Genomic DNA, 17,334 nt, shown 5'->3' on the forward strand with positions numbered 1-17,334 from the left:
CCATTTTGGCCCCGCCCTCCCCCCGGGGGGTATGATTTAACAAATTTGAATCTACACTACCTGAGGATGATTCCACCTGAGTTTCATCTTTCCTGGCCCAGTGGTTCTTGAGAAGAAGTTTTTTAAAAAATCCCAAATTTTCTCTTATTCATGTTTATCTCCCCTTGGAAAAGGGCGTGGCCCTTCATTTGAACAAACTTGAATCCCCTTTCCCCAAGGATATTTTGTGGCAAGTTTGGTTAAAATTCCCCAGCGGTTCTTGAGAAGAAGATGAAAATGTGAAAAGTTTACAACGAAAACCCGACGACAACGACTACGACGACAGACAACGGACAAATTTTGATCAGAAAAGCTCACTTGAGCCTTCGGCTCAGGTGAGCTAAAAAGTGCACCAAAAATGTTAACCTGCTCCAAAAACATTAACCTGGTCATTCCTCTGCTGAAATTGCAGCATCTGAAACTTTGACTGGTACAATGAAACACACTAGAAGCATCTTCCATGCATGTCTAATCAATATAGGACATAGAAGTACTTAAAAAGAAAACTGCTCCAAAAAACTTAACCTGGGCGCCGACCCCGACGCCGACGCCGCCCGGGGTTTTACTAAGCTCCCCCAACTTCGTTGAGGTGAGCTAAAAAGTGAAAATGAAAATATATGCATGCCATATATCCCACATATTTAGAATCAAAACAAAAAGTAAATAACTTAGGATTAATCTTTTGTAAATTCCTCCTTTTCTCTAATTAGATTCCTAATTAATATCTCTTTGATCACCATTTAGTAAGTCTGAATTCCATGGCCATGGGTAACATCAAAATGAATTATGAAATTAAATCATATAATTTATACAAAAGGACTTATTAATATTCTAACCCTTAATCATGTGTTAATATATTTTAGGTTAAATAAGGGTGTGCTTATATGAATGTAAGTTAGAGACAACAGATCACATAAGTATTACACAGTAATTAAATTAACCATATAATCATGCTTAAATGCAAAGATGACCTTCATAGGAAATGTAAACAATTAAAAAACAAGACAAACTTACCAGAGATATCCAAATATATGCCCAATAAGTCTATCAATTAAATAATCCAGTGAAATAACATCTCAGCTGATCCTGAAAAAATCATACAATTCAGTGATACACAATTAACCTCATTTTACAATGTAAGTAAAGCAATAATTTACAGTCAAAAGGGACAGAAATGTAAAAAGATACCATGTATTTTACCAAAATTTAGAGAACATTTTTCTGATTTAAATTCAATCATAGAATGACCCATCATAGAAATATTAAATGCACTCTGAGTTACATGCAGGTTATACATGTACAAGTGTAAATCACATGAAATGAGGATAAATACAGTATTGACATTCAAAACAGAACTTCACATAATTATGATAAAATGCAAAGATGACCTTCATAGGAAATGTAAACAAAACAAAGACAAACTTACCAGAATTATCCAATTATATGCCAATAAGTCTACCAATTAAATAATCCAGTGAAACAACATCTTAGCTGATCCTGAAAAAAAGCATACAATATTCAGTGATAGTCAATTTAACCTCATTTTACAAAGGAAGTAAAGCAACAATTGACAGACAAACAGGACAGAAAAACATGTTTAAATGTAATGCAAAATAATATCTCTTTAATATGGATCCTATACTCTAATCAATCATATTAAATGTCATTCGTAAAATGTATTTTTTAAGACAGATTTATTTAGGATCGACTTTAAATGATGACATGAATAGCAGGCCATACTTTAACCACATGTCAAAACATTCTCTCAAATTACACAGAAATGGATTATTTAGCATAGCTGACATTAAACATATAGGTGAGCGATAACATAATCACAATCATAAACAATGTGAAACAACATTAAACGACCTACACTGTGGATTACAAGCCTTTTTCACTGGGGGAAAATCCTCCGAAATTTGCCATGGCCGCCCGAAACCCCGAACCCGACTGATAAAAGATGAAGTCATACAATAACATAACACTGATGTAGTATTACATGATTTTTTTTTAAAATTTTTTTTCTTTAAAAAATATAAGGGGAGTTTACCAACAAAAAAAAAAATTTAAAAAGAAAAAAAAAAAAATTTATAAATTAAAAAAAAGAAAAAAAAAAAAAAAAAATTTATAAAAAAAAAAAAAAAAATTTAAAAAATTTAAAAAAAAATTTTTTTTTAAAAAATACCTGGTGTTATAACTTGACAGACATACAGTGTAACACACACATGTTTTTTGTATTGTGTGTTATTTGTTATTGTCTTTCAGTAAAAAATTCAGTTCAAACTGGTTAGGCTGGCTAGACTAGGCTGTCTAGACTGTAAATGGAAATTACCATAATCACATTGTATTTATCAGTGAATGACGTCACAATGCATAGGTAAATTTATCGTACTTTTTGCACACAGCACTTTACAGATGATGCAAACAGGTTTTAAGAAAACACAGGTAAAAGGGATATTTCTTTTGCACACGACCCCTAATGTTTTGCACACGGCACTTTATGAGGATGCAAACAGGTATAAAAAAGCAGGTAAAACGTATTATTTTGTTTTAATCTTTTGTGTGTGTGTTATTTGTTTTTTTTTGTAAAAAAAAATCCAGTTTGAACTGGTTTAGGCTAAGCTTTTGACTGTGAATGAAATCGTGACGTCATAATCACATTCTTGAAATGTTTTACACACGGCGCAAGTATTATACCTGTGTAGTTAGCATAAACAAAACGTAGTACCAACGTTAGTGTATAATGTAAACACGGTGTAAACCCGCCCCTATTTAGGGCAAGGATAGGTTAGGGTTCAAAGGGGTTAGGGTTAGAGGGGGCTAAGGGGGATAGGGTTAGTTAGGGCTAGGGGGGTTTGGGTTAGGGTTAGTTAGGGCTGGGGGGGGTTTGGGTTTTTGGTAGGGGTTAGGGTTAGTTAGGGGTTTGGGGTAATTAGGGGTAGGGGGGTTAGGGTTAGTTAGGGTTAGGACTGCACTCAGTTGACCCCCCTATCCCTACCCCAGGGGGACTGTACTGAGTTGACCCCCTATCCCCCCAGACCCCCCCCAAACCTGCACTCCCTTGACCCCCTTATCCCCCTCAACCAATCAGAACTGATCACGTGATTCCTCTCAGCCAATCAGAATGCGGTCCTATCGGGGCCCCTTATACTACTGGGGGGGGGGGGGGGCTAAATTGTGATGGCCTTGATGTCAATTATGCTTAGACAAAAAACTAGATAAAAGCACCATTCTTACGAGCCTTGTGAGTCTAGATACATTTACTTTATCCAATGGATCACCTTTACCTGCAGGTATTCACCTCTGTTGTGAATTTCGTTATTTCAAATTGTTAGCACTTAGCAATCTGTCCAAATCATTTTTTGGGGGTGGGGGTGGGGTTGTCTAAATCATTTTGGGGGGGGGTAATTAATCCTATGATTTTTTGAGGACTATACTTCTTGTTTATTTGTGAAGAGATATGCTAAGTTAAATTTACATTCATAATTTTTTTTCTCTTTTTACTGCCAATCACTGCCTCAAATCAAATGAACATAAAACTTATAAAAGAAAAGCCAGCAAGAATTCTTGACTAGATTATCTCTTTAAAACTAACTGCATTAACATGATTAAGTTATACATATAAAATTACATTCAAATACATCTAATTTTTATAAATAATAAATAAATAATGTATCATTTTTATCATTCCTTATAAAAACAAAGCATGTCAAAATGTCAACATGCTCATTTTTTCCCAAATCCTTTTCTCTCCCTTGTACTTTCACTTTATGCATCCTTTTGGTGTACTTTCATTTTCACTCTAAGCTTCAATAATGCTTAGACCTACTTCTTTTCACAGTGTCAATCACAACGGTTTCTTTTCTTTACCAGTTAAGTCAAAGAATCAATGAGCCTTTGTTTGTGTCTCTTTGTTGATCCAAAAACTTTTGGATTCTGTCACTGGAATCGGAGGCTGGGAGGGTGAAAATATCCTGATGAATTCATTTCAAGATGATGTTCATTGTCAGTTTTTCTCCTTGTTGAATGCCTTCACTTCATCCTGAGTCAGGAGAGGGCAGGCAAACATTATTTCCTTTTTCTCTGTCTCAACTCACTTCACTGTCTGTGACTGACCAGGCCCCGGACAGCATTAAGTACATGTGAACTGGCCCCCTCTGTCTTCTGGAGGTGTTTCTTCTGATGATAAGTTAGCTCCCCTTTAGTACTAAATCCATGGCCACAGACGGGGCATAAAAACAGGGTAGCTAACTCATGCTCCCTCAAGTGACTCTCATATTTAACTAAATTTCTGTAAAGAAAGATAATACTCTATTACTGGTCAAAAAGAAATGTGCACTAGCTAAAACTTTTTATATATTTTTTTTCTAATTTTAAAAACTCTGTGACATATAAGGCAATTAATGGTTCCTTTGTCATCCTTACTTTTTACAAGCTAATTCAGAGAATTTGTGTCCCCCGCTTAAGGAAAAAGTGAAACATGCGCAGTTCGGGGGGAAGGGGAGGGGGGTAGTCGGATCCCCCTCACTGGATTTGTAGAATTATTAAATGTATACATGCATGTATACTGAAGCAAATAAAATATATAATTATGGATATAAAGATTTAATTGCTTATTCTTTATTATGTGTATAGAAGATTCTTTTTACATGGAATATTTATCACACTGTAATGATGATTTTATGAGTTTGTACAAGCCAGACCTCGTAAATTTCTCATTTCGCATGCTGAATACTATAATTTAGTTTAAATAAAGGTATTTCTAAAAAAAAGGTCCGTCCGGGACTTGAATTCGGGACCTCTCACATGGGAAGCGAGAAACATACCACTATACCGTGGAATCGCTTTACAAGAAGTCAAGTATAAGCAGAAGTGAAGTCACATACATGTATATATCCATGTTCGGTATTGTCAAAATTTTACACAATCCATGGTGTTTGATTTATTTAGCCTTTATTAAACAGTTCTAATAGATGTAATAAGAACATAAAGTCCGCTGAAAACCTCTTTTATACGCAATAACTCTCCTCATGCCCCTGTGCTAAAAATAGCGACATGTAATACCATAAATACTAATAAAACAAACGGGGCGGGGCACTTTGAGAGGGGTGAGAGAGGTCCTAGGGAGTTTTGGTATAAAATTACATTGCATAAGCTCAAAATCTTCTTGAAATATCGCTTGGAAATGATAGTTACACACAGACAGAATTTATAAATTTATGACCTTGAACTTTGACCTTTTGACCTCAAAATCAATAGGGGTCTTCATTAGGCCACAGGAAGTTGTTATTCTAAAATTTCATTGCAATAGCTCAAATGGTTCTAGAGATATCGTGTGGAAACAAAAGAGTTATAACAGACAGAATTTGCTTATTTATGACCTTGACCTTTGACCTTTTGACCTCAAAATCAATGGGATTCTTCTTTATTCCATAAGGAGTTGCTATGCAAAATTTCATTGCAAAAGCTCAAAGGTTTCTTGAGATATCGTGACAAAGACGGACGGACAAACCCAAATTAATATCCCCCACTTTTTAAGCGGGGGACAAAAAACTGACATATTGGGCATTTAATGGTTCGTTTGTCTACCTTACATTTTAAAAACTCTGTGACATATAAGGCAGTTAATGGTTTGTTTGTTGATCTTACTTTTCAAAAACTCTGTCACATATAGGGCAGTTAATGGTTTCTTTGTCCCTGTTATGAATGGTAAGATGAAGGGCCCTGCTTGCTGCTGAGAATTGTTTGCCACACTGCTCACAGGGAAACTTATCTGTCAATCAAACGAAAGCTTGTTATCTATTTGCCCTTTTACCCAAGCAAACATTTTTGCCCTGCTTTAATTCCAACCAGACACAGTTTTGTTAAAAGGATTATGTAGTGTTTGAAAATTGCCCCTGGCCATTTTAAATTAGGCCTCTAGCAATGAGGGCAAAAGGGGTGAAGATTTTCATGAAGACACAGAACAAAATTTGACAATACCTGTTGGGTGTTTACTGGTTTGTTTCTCTTTGTTGTGACTGTTGAGATGGATAGTCCTTCCTGCCTGGCTGGAGAATTCTCTACCACAATGTTTACATGGGTACTTATCTGTTAATCAAAAAAAAAAACTTGTTATTCATTGGCTGAGTTTTTGCAGAGAAACACCCTTTCTGTCAATGAGAAAAAAAAATATCACAGATATTACGAATTCAGGAATATTGCCAAGTTATCTTGCATCCCCTGCTTATTTATCCAATTCCTTATACTGATATAACAAATAATGATTATAGTGAAGTAATTTCATAAGTCCCAGTCACTTTATTATAACCCAAGTTTTACTGTACTTTATTCTTCAAACAAAATCGGTGTGATCCTCCATGTGTTTGTCTAGCGGGTGACTATATTTACCTGTGTGATTCTCCATGTGTTTTTCTAGTGACTATATTTACCTGTGTGATTCTCCATGTGTTTGTCTTGTGACTATATTTACCGGTGTGATTCTCCATGTGTTTGTCTAGTGACTATATTTACCAGTGTGATTCTCCATGTGTTTGTCTTGTGACTATATTTACAGTGTGTTTCTCCATGTGTTTGTCTAGTGACTATATTTACCTGTGTGATTCTCCAGGTGTCTAGTGACTATATTTACCAGTGTGATCCTTCATGTGTTTGTCTAGTGACTATATTTACCTGTGTGATTCTCCATGTGTTTGTCTTGTGACTATATTTACAGTGTGTTTCTCCATGTGTTTGTCTTGTGACTATATTTTCCTGTGTGATTCTCCTGGTGTCTAGTGACTATATTTACCCGTGTGATCCTTCATGTGTTTGTCTAGTGACTATATTTACCTGTGTGACTCTCCAAGTGTTTGTCTAGTGGGTGACTATATTTACCTGTGTGATTCTCCATGTGTTTGTCTAGTGACTATATTTACCACTGTGATTCTCAATGTGTTTGTCTAGTGTCTATATTTACCTGTGTGACTCTCCAAGTGTTTGTCTAGTGGGTGACTATATTTACCAGTGTGATTCTCCATGTGTTTGTCTAGTGACTATATTTACCTGTGTGATTCTCCATGTGTTTGTCTAGTGACTATATTTACCTGTGTGATTCTCCATGTGTTTTTCTAGTGACTATATTTACCGGTGTGATTCTCCATGTGTTTGTCTAGTGACTATATTTACCAGTGTGATTCTCCATGTGTTTGTCTAGTGACTATATTTACAGTGTGTTTCTCCATGTGTTTGTCTAGTGACTATATTTACCTGTGTGATTCTCCAGGTGTTTGTCTTGTGACTATATTTACCTGTGTGATTCTCCAGGTGTCTAGTGACTATATTTACCAGTGTGATCCTTCATGTGTTTGTCTAGTGACTATATTTACCTGTGTGACTCTCCAAGTGTTTGTCTAGTGGGTGACTATATTTACCTGTGTGATTCTCCATGTGTTTGTCTAGTGACTATATTTACCACTGTGATTCTCCATGTGTTTGTCTAGTGTCTATATTTACCTGTGTGACTCTCCAAGTGTTTGTCTAGTGGGTGACTATATTTACCAGTGTGATTCTCCATGTGTTTGTCTAGTGACTATATTTACCTGTGTGATTCTCCATGTGTTTGTCTAGTGACTATATTTACCTGTGTGATTCTCCATGTGTTTTTCTAGTGACTATATTTACCTGTGTGACTCTCCAAGTGTTTGTCTAGTGGGTGACTATATTTACCAGTGTGATTCTCCATGTGTTTGTCTTGTGACTATATTTACCTGTGTGATTCTCCAGGTGTCTAGTGACTATATTTACCAGTGTGATCCTTCATGTGTTTGTCTAGTGACTATATTTACCTGTGTGACTCTCCAAGTGTTTGTCTAGTGGGTGACTATATTTACCTGTGTGATTCTCCATGTGTTTGTCTAGTGACTATATTTACCACTGTGATTCTCAATGTGTTTGTCTAGTGTCTATATTTACCTGTGTGACTCTCCAAGTGTTTGTCTAGTGGGTGACTATATTTACCAGTGTGATTCTCCATGTGTTTGTCTAGTGACTATATTTACCTGTGTGATTCTCCATGTGTTTGTCTAGTGACTATATTTACCTGTGTGATTCTCCATGTGTTTTTCTAGTGACTATATTTACCGGTGTGATTCTCCATGTGTTTGTCTAGTGACTATATTTACCAGTGTGATTCTCCATGTGTTTGTCTAGTGACTATATTTACAGTGTGTTTCTCCATGTGTTTGTCTAGTGACTATATTTACCTGTGTGATTCTCCAGGTGTTTGTCTTGTGACTATATTTACCTGTGTGATTCTCCAGGTGTCTAGTGACTATATTTACCAGTGTGATCCTTCATGTGTTTGTCTAGTGACTATATTTACCTGTGTGACTCTCCAAGTGTTTGTCTAGTGGGTGACTATATTTACCTGTGTGATTCTCCATGTGTTTGTCTAGTGACTATATTTACCACTGTGATTCTCCATGTGTTTGTCTAGTGTCTATATTTACCTGTGTGACTCTCCAAGTGTTTGTCTAGTGGGTGACTATATTTACCAGTGTGATTCTCCATGTGTTTGTCTAGTGACTATATTTACCTGTGTGATTCTCCATGTGTTTGTCTAGTGACTATATTTACCTGTGTGATTCTCCATGTGTTTTTCTAGTGACTATATTTACCTGTGTGATTCTCCATGTGTTTGTCTAGTGACTTTATTTACCTGTGTGACCCTCCAAGTGTTTGTCTAGCGGGTGACTATTTTTACCTGTGTGATTCTCCATGTGTTTGTCTAGTGACTATATTTACCTGTGTGATTCTCCATGTGTTTGTCTAGTGACCATATTTACTGGTGTGATTTTCCATGTGTTTGTCTAGTGACCATATTTACTGGTGTGATTTTCCATGTGTTTGTCTAGTGACTATATTTACCTGTACGACTCTCCAAGTGTTTATCTAGTGACCATATTTACCTGTGTGATTCTCCATGTGTTTGTCTAGCTAGTGACTATATTTACCTGTGTGATTCTCCAAGTGTTTGTCTAGCGGGTGACTATTTTTACCTGTGTGATTCTCCATGTGTTTGTCTAGTGACTATATTTACCTGTGTGATTCTCCATGTGTTTGTCTAGTGACCATATTTACTGGTGTGATTTTCCATGTGTTTGTCTAGTGACCATATTTACTGGTGTGATTTTCCATGTGTTTGTCTAGTGACTATATTTACCTGTACGACTCTCCAAGTGTTTATCTAGTGACCATATTTACCTGTGTGATTCTCCATGTGTTTGTCTAGCTAGTGACTATATTTACCTGTGTGATTCTCCAAGTGTTTGTCTAGCGGGTGACTATTTTTACCTGTGTGATTCTCCATGTGTTTGTCTAGTGACTATATTTACCTGTGTGATTCTCCATGTGTTTGTCTAGTGACCATATTTACTGGTGTGATTTTCCATGTGTTTGTCTAGTGACCATATTTACTGGTGTGATTTTCCATGTGTTTGTCTAGTGACTATATTTACCTGTACGACTCTCCAAGTGTTTATCTAGTGACCATATTTACCTGTGTGATTCTCCATGTGTTTGTCTAGCTAGTGACTATATTTACCTGTGTGACTCTCCAAGTGTTTTTCTAGCGGGTGACTATATTTACCTGTGTGATTCTTCATGTGTTTGTCTAGTGACTATATTTACCTGTGTGATTCTCCATGTGTTTGTCTAGTGACTATATTTACCTGTGTGATTCTCCATGTGTTTGTCTAGCTGGTTTTTGCGGTAGAACCCTTTCCCACACTTGATACAGTAAGTCAGCCCCTTCTGAAAGTGCATCCTCATGTGAGTCTGGAAGTTCTTTTCGTGGAGGAATTGTTCATCACATTTAAAACATCTGGAATTAAAATATCTCAACCTTAAGTTTAAGTGTTTTATTTTATACATTTTATTTAAACATGTTAAAAGTAAGACCATTCTCAAAATATTGTGTGTTTGCTTTCCCATGACTCAAAGTAAAAATAAAAAATGAGATCAGTAAGTAGGTGCTGTGGGAAAGTTGTTGACAATGCAAGATTCAAAGGGAAAAAAAATAGATAAATATATCATTCCTGGAGGTTAAAATTTTTGAGACTGACATTTTTAGCCAAGAGAGGGCAAACAAACAATTTTTTAAAGATGGCCTAAATCAAGAGTTAACCCCATCCAATTGTTCGATGTCACATTCTCTTGTTGAAGCAGCATGAGTTTAACTGATAAAATCTTCTCCTTACCTTCTATTAATTTAAATTAGAATGTACTTACTGAATCTTTCTCTTTGTGGTGTCTGAGGGCTCCTCTTTGTGGGTCCTGAGATGAACTTTAAGGTAGCTTGCTGCTGTACAGATCCTCCCACATATAAAACACTGATACTGCTTCTTCTCCAGGTTGTGTGCTCGCTCGTGTACCTATCAGGAGTAAAATAACAGATAAAACACTGATACTGCTTCTTCTCCAGGTTGTGTGCTCGCTCCTGTACCTATCAGTAGTAAATTAACAGATAAAACACTGATACTGCTTCTTCTCCAGGTTGTGCGCTCTCTCGTGTACCTGTCTGGTGTTAAATAACAGATAAAATACTGATACTGCTTCTTCTCCAGGTTGTGCGCTGGCTCGTGTACCTGTCAACAGCAAAATAACATATAAAACACTGAAACTGCTTCTTCTCCAGGTTGTGCGCTCGCTCGTGTACCTGTCAGGGATAAAATTAAAGATTTCAGTTCATGTTCCAGTGTATCTTATAGCTAGCAACACACTTAGGGTGCTTTTGGGTTGTTTAGGGACATCATGTTCACTGTGTTTTCTTTATTCTCAAAGGAATATCAATCATACAAAGAGATATTTTGAACCACTTCAGGCTAATGTAACCATGAATTGAAAAATATTGACATGAGTGTGGAAATATTATTGAAACTGAATGAGAGTCATTGTTCCCACAGTGGGAATTACCTCTATTACCTTGGGGTCAGAGAACCTTAAGGGAATAATTTACTCACCATTAATGTTCCAGCATGTTTGAATTTCTTTCCACAAGTTTTACAGTTGTAGAGCCAAAACTGTCCTGTATCTGAACCAGTCCTTTTCTCTGTTGGTAAGGTCTGTTCTCTCTCGTTCTCTCCATACAAGAGTTCTGGAGGAATTCCTGAATTCTCTAGTGCAGCATTAACAGCATTAACAATAGCCAGATTCTGCTTCTCTTCCGAGACTTGAGAATGCAGAACATTTTGGTAATCTGAATAACAAGAACTTAAGTCAGATGACTCCTCCCCTGGTTCAGTTTTAACAGCGGTTAAGTTTCCGTAACCTTTGGCGGTGACTCCAGAACGAGGAATATCATACTGATTTTGTGTAAAATTAGAGGAATCATTTTCAGGCTCTTTCTTCAAATTTGTGAAGAGTATACTTTCTTCAATGGCTTCAGGAGTGTCATTTTGGTTTACTGAATAACCAGCGCTAAAATTATAGGAATCATCGATAGGCTCGTTCTTGATAATAGGGTTTTGACCCTCTATGGTACTGTCAATATAATTATCTTGTGTTTGTGGAACATCAAACATACTGTCCATGGGCTCACTCTTTATAATGGACCTTTGACCCTCTACAGCATGGTCACTATTGGTAACTTGTGTAGGTGGAACATTATAGGAATAGTCGTCCATTGGTTCACTCTTAATATTGGTAATGGTTGGTTCCATTTCAGTGTTTGGGGTTTGTGGAACATCATCCACGTGTTCTGAATCATTATCAGATTCATACATTTGTTCACTTTTAACAATGGAAATGTCTGGACCCTCCTCACTAAACTGGGAATCGGTATTTTCCTCTTGTTGTGATGTGCTTATAGAATCATTTGTTAATGTTGATAATCCTGATGCTGAAGCAAAGCCCCTCATCACTGAGTCGGGATTTTGCCCAGTTTGAGAGGAACTTGGAACATTGCTATTTGCAAATGGTGAGAAAACATTATTACAAGGAAGTAAACTAGTCTGTAGTGCGTGTTGACTGGTATAATCAGTGGGAGGAGTGGACAGAAGCTTTATAAGAGATCTGTTATTTCTGACACCTTTTGTTGGAGTGGATGTTACAGGCTTAGGGTGTTGAACAGGAGAGACAATGCTGGTGCTTTTCGCGTCTTTGAATGGATCTGAAGCCATAAGTTTAAAGACTTTGAATTCTTTACCAGGATTTGGGATGTTTGATATTCCTAGTTTCTGAAAAACTAACTTTGCCTCAGACTGACCAGATCCCGCAGCAGTATTTCTACTGGACTTACTCAATCTGTGCATTTCCTTTTCACCTCTTGAATCTTCTTTCTCATTAGACTCTATTAATGGAACCTCAGGACTCTCATTATGAGGCCCACTTTGACTGTGTGAAACCTCTTCAGAACATGACGTTGTAAATAGACTGTTTCTGCTCAACTCAGTGATATGTTTATCTGTTTTAACCACTGAAAGGTCCATCTCTCCTTCACTTCCAGTCATTGGATCACCTGCCTCTGTTTCCTCTCTGCCATTCTTCCATTTGGTGCTCATGGTCCTTTGAATCTCTGAATTCACCACTTCACTGATTAGGCTCTCTCTTGTCACCCCCTCCTTGGCCTGCCCGCCCTCCTCACCAGCGATCTGACTCAGAATAACCTCATTCAGACCTTCCACGTCCTGCTTGATGACCCAATGTTCCCTTCCCTGTTTTCTCTTTCTCACTCTTGTTCCAGTGACCCTCTTCTCTCTTATTGCCGGTGAAAACTCTTGTCTTCTTTTATTCTTATCTTGAAGAACCCCTGCTTCCTGCAGGGCTTGTTCTTGAGATTCAGTAGCGATGTCACCGTTTGAAGCACTTGTCGCCTGATGATCTTGAGAATGTGAAGCACTCTCTAGACCCATTGCATGTAGACCCCCCTCATTATCATGGAGGTCAGTCATGTTACCATTATCTGTATCTCCTTCCATTTCTTCAGTCTGTGAGCTGTCTGCATCACTATCAATCTCCTCTTTCTTTATTTTTTGTAGAAGTCCATCACTATTTTCTTGGGCTGAGGCACTGAAAATGCCTGGGGAGTTTGTGTGCTTCATTGTTTCTAAAGGCAAGTCAATTTCTCCCCCAATGGAAGTGTCTGAGTATGCTAAAATAAAAATTTTTGGTTTTCTTTAAAACTGCAAAGAACTGTCTTATATATAAAATGCTGTATGTCTACACAATGCACATGTTTTTATGGAATTCAATAAGCCCTAGGATATTCTAATTCATGACAAAATCAGCCATTATATCGAAAGTGGATCTTAAACCATAAAATTATCATTTGTTTTTAAGGTACATGTAACAATCTGAATACTTGTAATTTTGGGGACTAAATAAATAAGAATATAGGTAGAGCATTCGCTTCGTGATAGGGAGGCCCGGGCTTGATTATCGTTCGCGGGGCCACGTCATATCTAAGATATAAACATAGGTTGTGACGGTTCCTTCGCCAAGCACAAGGCAATAGAAGTGAAAGTTACAGGTCTTTTGAATATGACCTTAAAAATGTAGGTCCCGTGTCAAGGTACGCGTAAGCACGATAAAGAACCCTCACTACTCAATGGCCCTGAGTGCCGAGTATAGGTCTAAATTTGAAGCCCTTCACCGGCATAGGGTGACGTCTCCAAATGAGTGAAAAATTCTCGAGAAGGACGTTAAACAACATACAATCAATCAATCTTATTATCTATGATGGAAGAAAATCAGAAGAACCTGCACTGTATAGGGTGCCTTCAGCTGAATACTGTTATCCAACTATAGATATATTTACATTTCCTGTGTTTTTCTAGTAAGCCAACTGTGAAATTTACTTGAATATCATTTTAGTGTATACTCAAGTGTAGAAATATACACAGAAAAACATGCAATAACGTGATTTCACAATGAGGCTACAGAGATGTTAGTAAAAATAAAACAATATAGGTCAGCAAGAAGATCAAATATTGAGTATATTTTAGGTGCTTTTAGACATGTAAAATGTAAATATAAGGAATGTTTTTAAGTTTAGTGTGAGTTATTGGCGTGTAAATCTGAATCATACAAGACTTGCACGTAGGCATATATTGTTCATGAAGTGCTAGCTTAAAAACTTTAAAACATTCCTAAATTGATTTTGCATGCGAGAAATATCTGTGAGTTCCGCGACCTACTTTTACTTAATATGAATATTTATCACTTTGAACCATTTCTTATTTAATAAGCTTTATATTGGTAGAGAAAGTTTCCTACGAAAGAAAATAAAACGTCGCAGACTGATTGCAAACTGATGAATCTAAAATAAAAGATGACGTAAATAAATGAATAATAGATGGTTTACAGTAGTTGGTTTACAGTACAGAGTGCCGTTCCTACTCACCGTAATCGTCTACACTGTCAGATGGATATCGACACGGTCTACAGTCATGAGAGTCAAACTCCTCCTCAGTCCCATACAGGTGTCTACAGGAGCAGCACTGGTACAGTCTCTGAGGTGTACAGGTGTGAGACAGGTAATCCAGGTAGGAAGCAAAGGTGTCTGTACACCGAGTACAGTGGTAAGGGTCCAGGACGGTGCCTGTGGACTCACATTTACACACACGAATGAACTGCTTGTCTGTCAAAAGGACAGGTGAAATACAGGTAAGGTGTACATACACTTGTTACATGCAAAGGGGGAAAACATTATTTTAAATTCTTGTACAGTATACATAATGCTTGTTTCTTGTAGGCATTTTTTCAAGAAACATATAGGTATTAGGAAAGTTAGGATTTTAATTCGATCAATATTTTAGTATGATTGATTTCAATTAATCCTCTCGATCCATAGAGACTAAAACTTGGATACTGGATGAATGCATTTAAAAATGTTTCTTTCCCTGAATTTTTTGGTTTAAATCAAATCATCAAATTACAGTGGACCTTCAGATATCCGGACTCCAGATATCCGGATGCTTGAGTATCCGGACGACTTTTCATGGGAACAGAACTTTTTAATGCTATTTTGTTTTGTTTAAATGGTAATTCAGATATCCGGACGCTTCACATATCCGGCAAAATTGACTAGGAACCAAAGCGTCTGGATAAATGAAGCTCCACTGTATAATGAAAATCCTCCTTTTTGTAAAACTTGTTTAATACCCAAGTTTCAAGATTATCTCCCTTGTTGCGCTCTTTCGCTGAGGAGGGGAGTTTCGTTGCCACGTAAACAGACAGGTGGGACAGATATTTATTATTTATATATTGGATATATCGATACAGATAATCTGCTGGTTTATCGTCACTTCATTATTGTCAGGATGCACTCAACTACTCGGGAATAACCGAATTAATGTAAAGATATCAATTTTTAAAGCAAAAAAATCGTAACAAAAAAGAAAATATCAGTGGATGCGAGACTTTTTAGACGAGGGAAGAGATATAGAAGACCGTTAATAAATTAAAATACATACATCTGATCATTGCATGTTGGCAATCTAAATTACATATTCTTCTTTTCCTTATTATAACTTTTAAAAAACACTAATTGTTTAGAAAATGTTTGTACAATCAAGAAAATCATAAATTATACAGACTCCACGTTTCTTTCGTTATTAAGTACCTTATAATTCAAAGTAAAATTGCAAATATGAATAGTTGAGCTTGATAAAATCATCAAATGCATCACTGTTTAACATCATTATCTTTCTATAACATTTAATAAATTCTAAAAGCCCTAAATATCGTTCATTTATCCATGAACGTTTGTATACAGAAACAACCTGTCCCACCTCCACGCTGAAATGGATACTTTTTGCACCTCCATCGTAGGAGAGTTACAATCTCGAAACTCGCGTATTGTTTGTTTATTTTTTAAGCACTTTTAAACCTCTATATTGGACTTTCATCTTTACTTAACATCAGGTTAGTACATACCCAGATGCCAGTTTCCATCAATTTTCCATACTTGTTTCTTTCCCCTGAACAGATCCTGGTCACCCATTGATTACAAGTAAGACACTGCACTCTACTCTACAGCTCTCTTCTGTTGTTTGCTCACTTAGTTGTACAGCTGAGTTGTGAGTGTAAAGTTGGTTTTTTTGTGTAATTATAATCAGGAAAAAATAACCTCCTCATCATACTCCATGGCCTGCTGTAGAAGGACCCAGTTACATTGAATGAATGCAGACAGAATCAGATTTTAAAAAAATAAAGTTTTACATGTTTTAGATCTTTTTTCAATATTGATATATAAACATGATAAAGGTGTAAATCAGTAGGAAATAACCCTTCCATGCAACTCTTTATTGAACAGTGAAACTTATACATGTTATACTGTTATAATTTTTAATCTTTCCAGAGACACTACTAAGAGCAAATTTTTTTTCATAGTTTCTCCAATTTTTAAAAAAATTAAACCACTTTAATTTACGATAAAGTGAGACAATATAGCTAAATCAAGCTATATTCGGAATGGCTTGATAAATATATAGAGAATAATACATACCCTTTTCCTAGCGCTGATATTGGTCGAGGGCTGATACAGGATGTGATATGGAAAAGGGTATGTATTAATATGTTTATTACATACTTAAGTAATAAAATACAGCATACATTAGGTTGAGAAGAAAATAAGTAAATAATTATGCATGGACTTCTTACATACATGTATAATATATGGTCTATCGCTCATACGATTTGGGTTTGTTTCTACTTCTATTTCAATGCACTCGATCCGTAATTTGAAAATAATCTATTCGTGTATTTGTAAATTAAGATAACCTTATTTTCAAAAAGTTAAAATTAAGAGAATATGAACCTACCAAAAATTGTGAATGATCACAAGTACTGTTTTTGTGGTTTAATTTACTGAGGATGTGATTTTGACGTCACATTATAGCCGTATCAGCCCTGCAGGGCTGATATGGATTTGCGGGGCTGATATAGGTTTAATATCAGCCCTGCAAATCCATATCAGCCCTGCAGGGCTGATACGGCTATTGTGACATCAGCCATATCGCATATGCAAAAAACCTGTATTTATTACTAAGTGTGTAATAAATATAGCTAAATTATGTAAATCAAGAAATTGTGCTGGACCTGACCATGCTTACCAAGACTAATTTTAGTAATTCATTAAATTATTCAGCAATGATTTAAATTTTTCAAAAAATATATAATTTTAAGGTCTAATCATGAATACTAAAACACATTTCCAAATGAAAGTTGTCAAAGACCGCTATATTGGAAAAGCACTGAATGTAAACACTGCGCCCTAATTTTACAAGGTCGTAAAAGTAGGTCAGATGGCTGCGA

At 36.4% G+C, this 17,334-nt stretch overlaps 1 protein-coding gene across 2 annotated transcripts; it reads right to left on the bottom strand.

The window, feature by feature from the left end:
* Positions 1 to 4,116: 4,116 nt before the first annotated feature.
* LOC134278145 (uncharacterized) lies at positions 4,117 to 16,174 on the bottom strand. 2 transcript variants are annotated; one of them, XM_062760461.1, is made up of 8 exons: positions 15,955 to 16,174; positions 14,420 to 14,656; positions 11,040 to 13,168; positions 10,309 to 10,451; positions 9,750 to 9,901; positions 6,022 to 6,129; positions 5,689 to 5,812; positions 4,117 to 4,330 (listed from the first exon to the last, which is right to left on the bottom strand). In XM_062760461.1, the coding sequence occupies exons 1-8, from the start codon at positions 16,019 to 16,021 to the stop codon at positions 4,138 to 4,140; spliced, it is 3,153 nt and encodes a 1,050-aa protein (XP_062616445.1). In that variant the 5' UTR covers positions 16,022 to 16,174; the 3' UTR covers positions 4,117 to 4,137. The 2 variants fall into 2 exon arrangements, with proteins under 2 accessions (XP_062616445.1, XP_062616446.1); XM_062760462.1 differs by lacking the exon at positions 5,689 to 5,812 and having other exon boundaries at positions 4,200 to 4,330.
* Between the last annotated feature and the right edge of the window lie 1,160 nt (positions 16,175 to 17,334).

The sequence above is a fragment of the Saccostrea cucullata genome, unplaced genomic scaffold, assembly GCF_032062105.1.
Source record: "Saccostrea cucullata isolate Sc308-1 unplaced genomic scaffold, CSIRO_AGI_Scuc_v1 ctg6881, whole genome shotgun sequence".
Classification (NCBI taxonomy): Eukaryota; Metazoa; Mollusca; class Bivalvia; order Ostreida; family Ostreidae; genus Saccostrea; species Saccostrea cuccullata.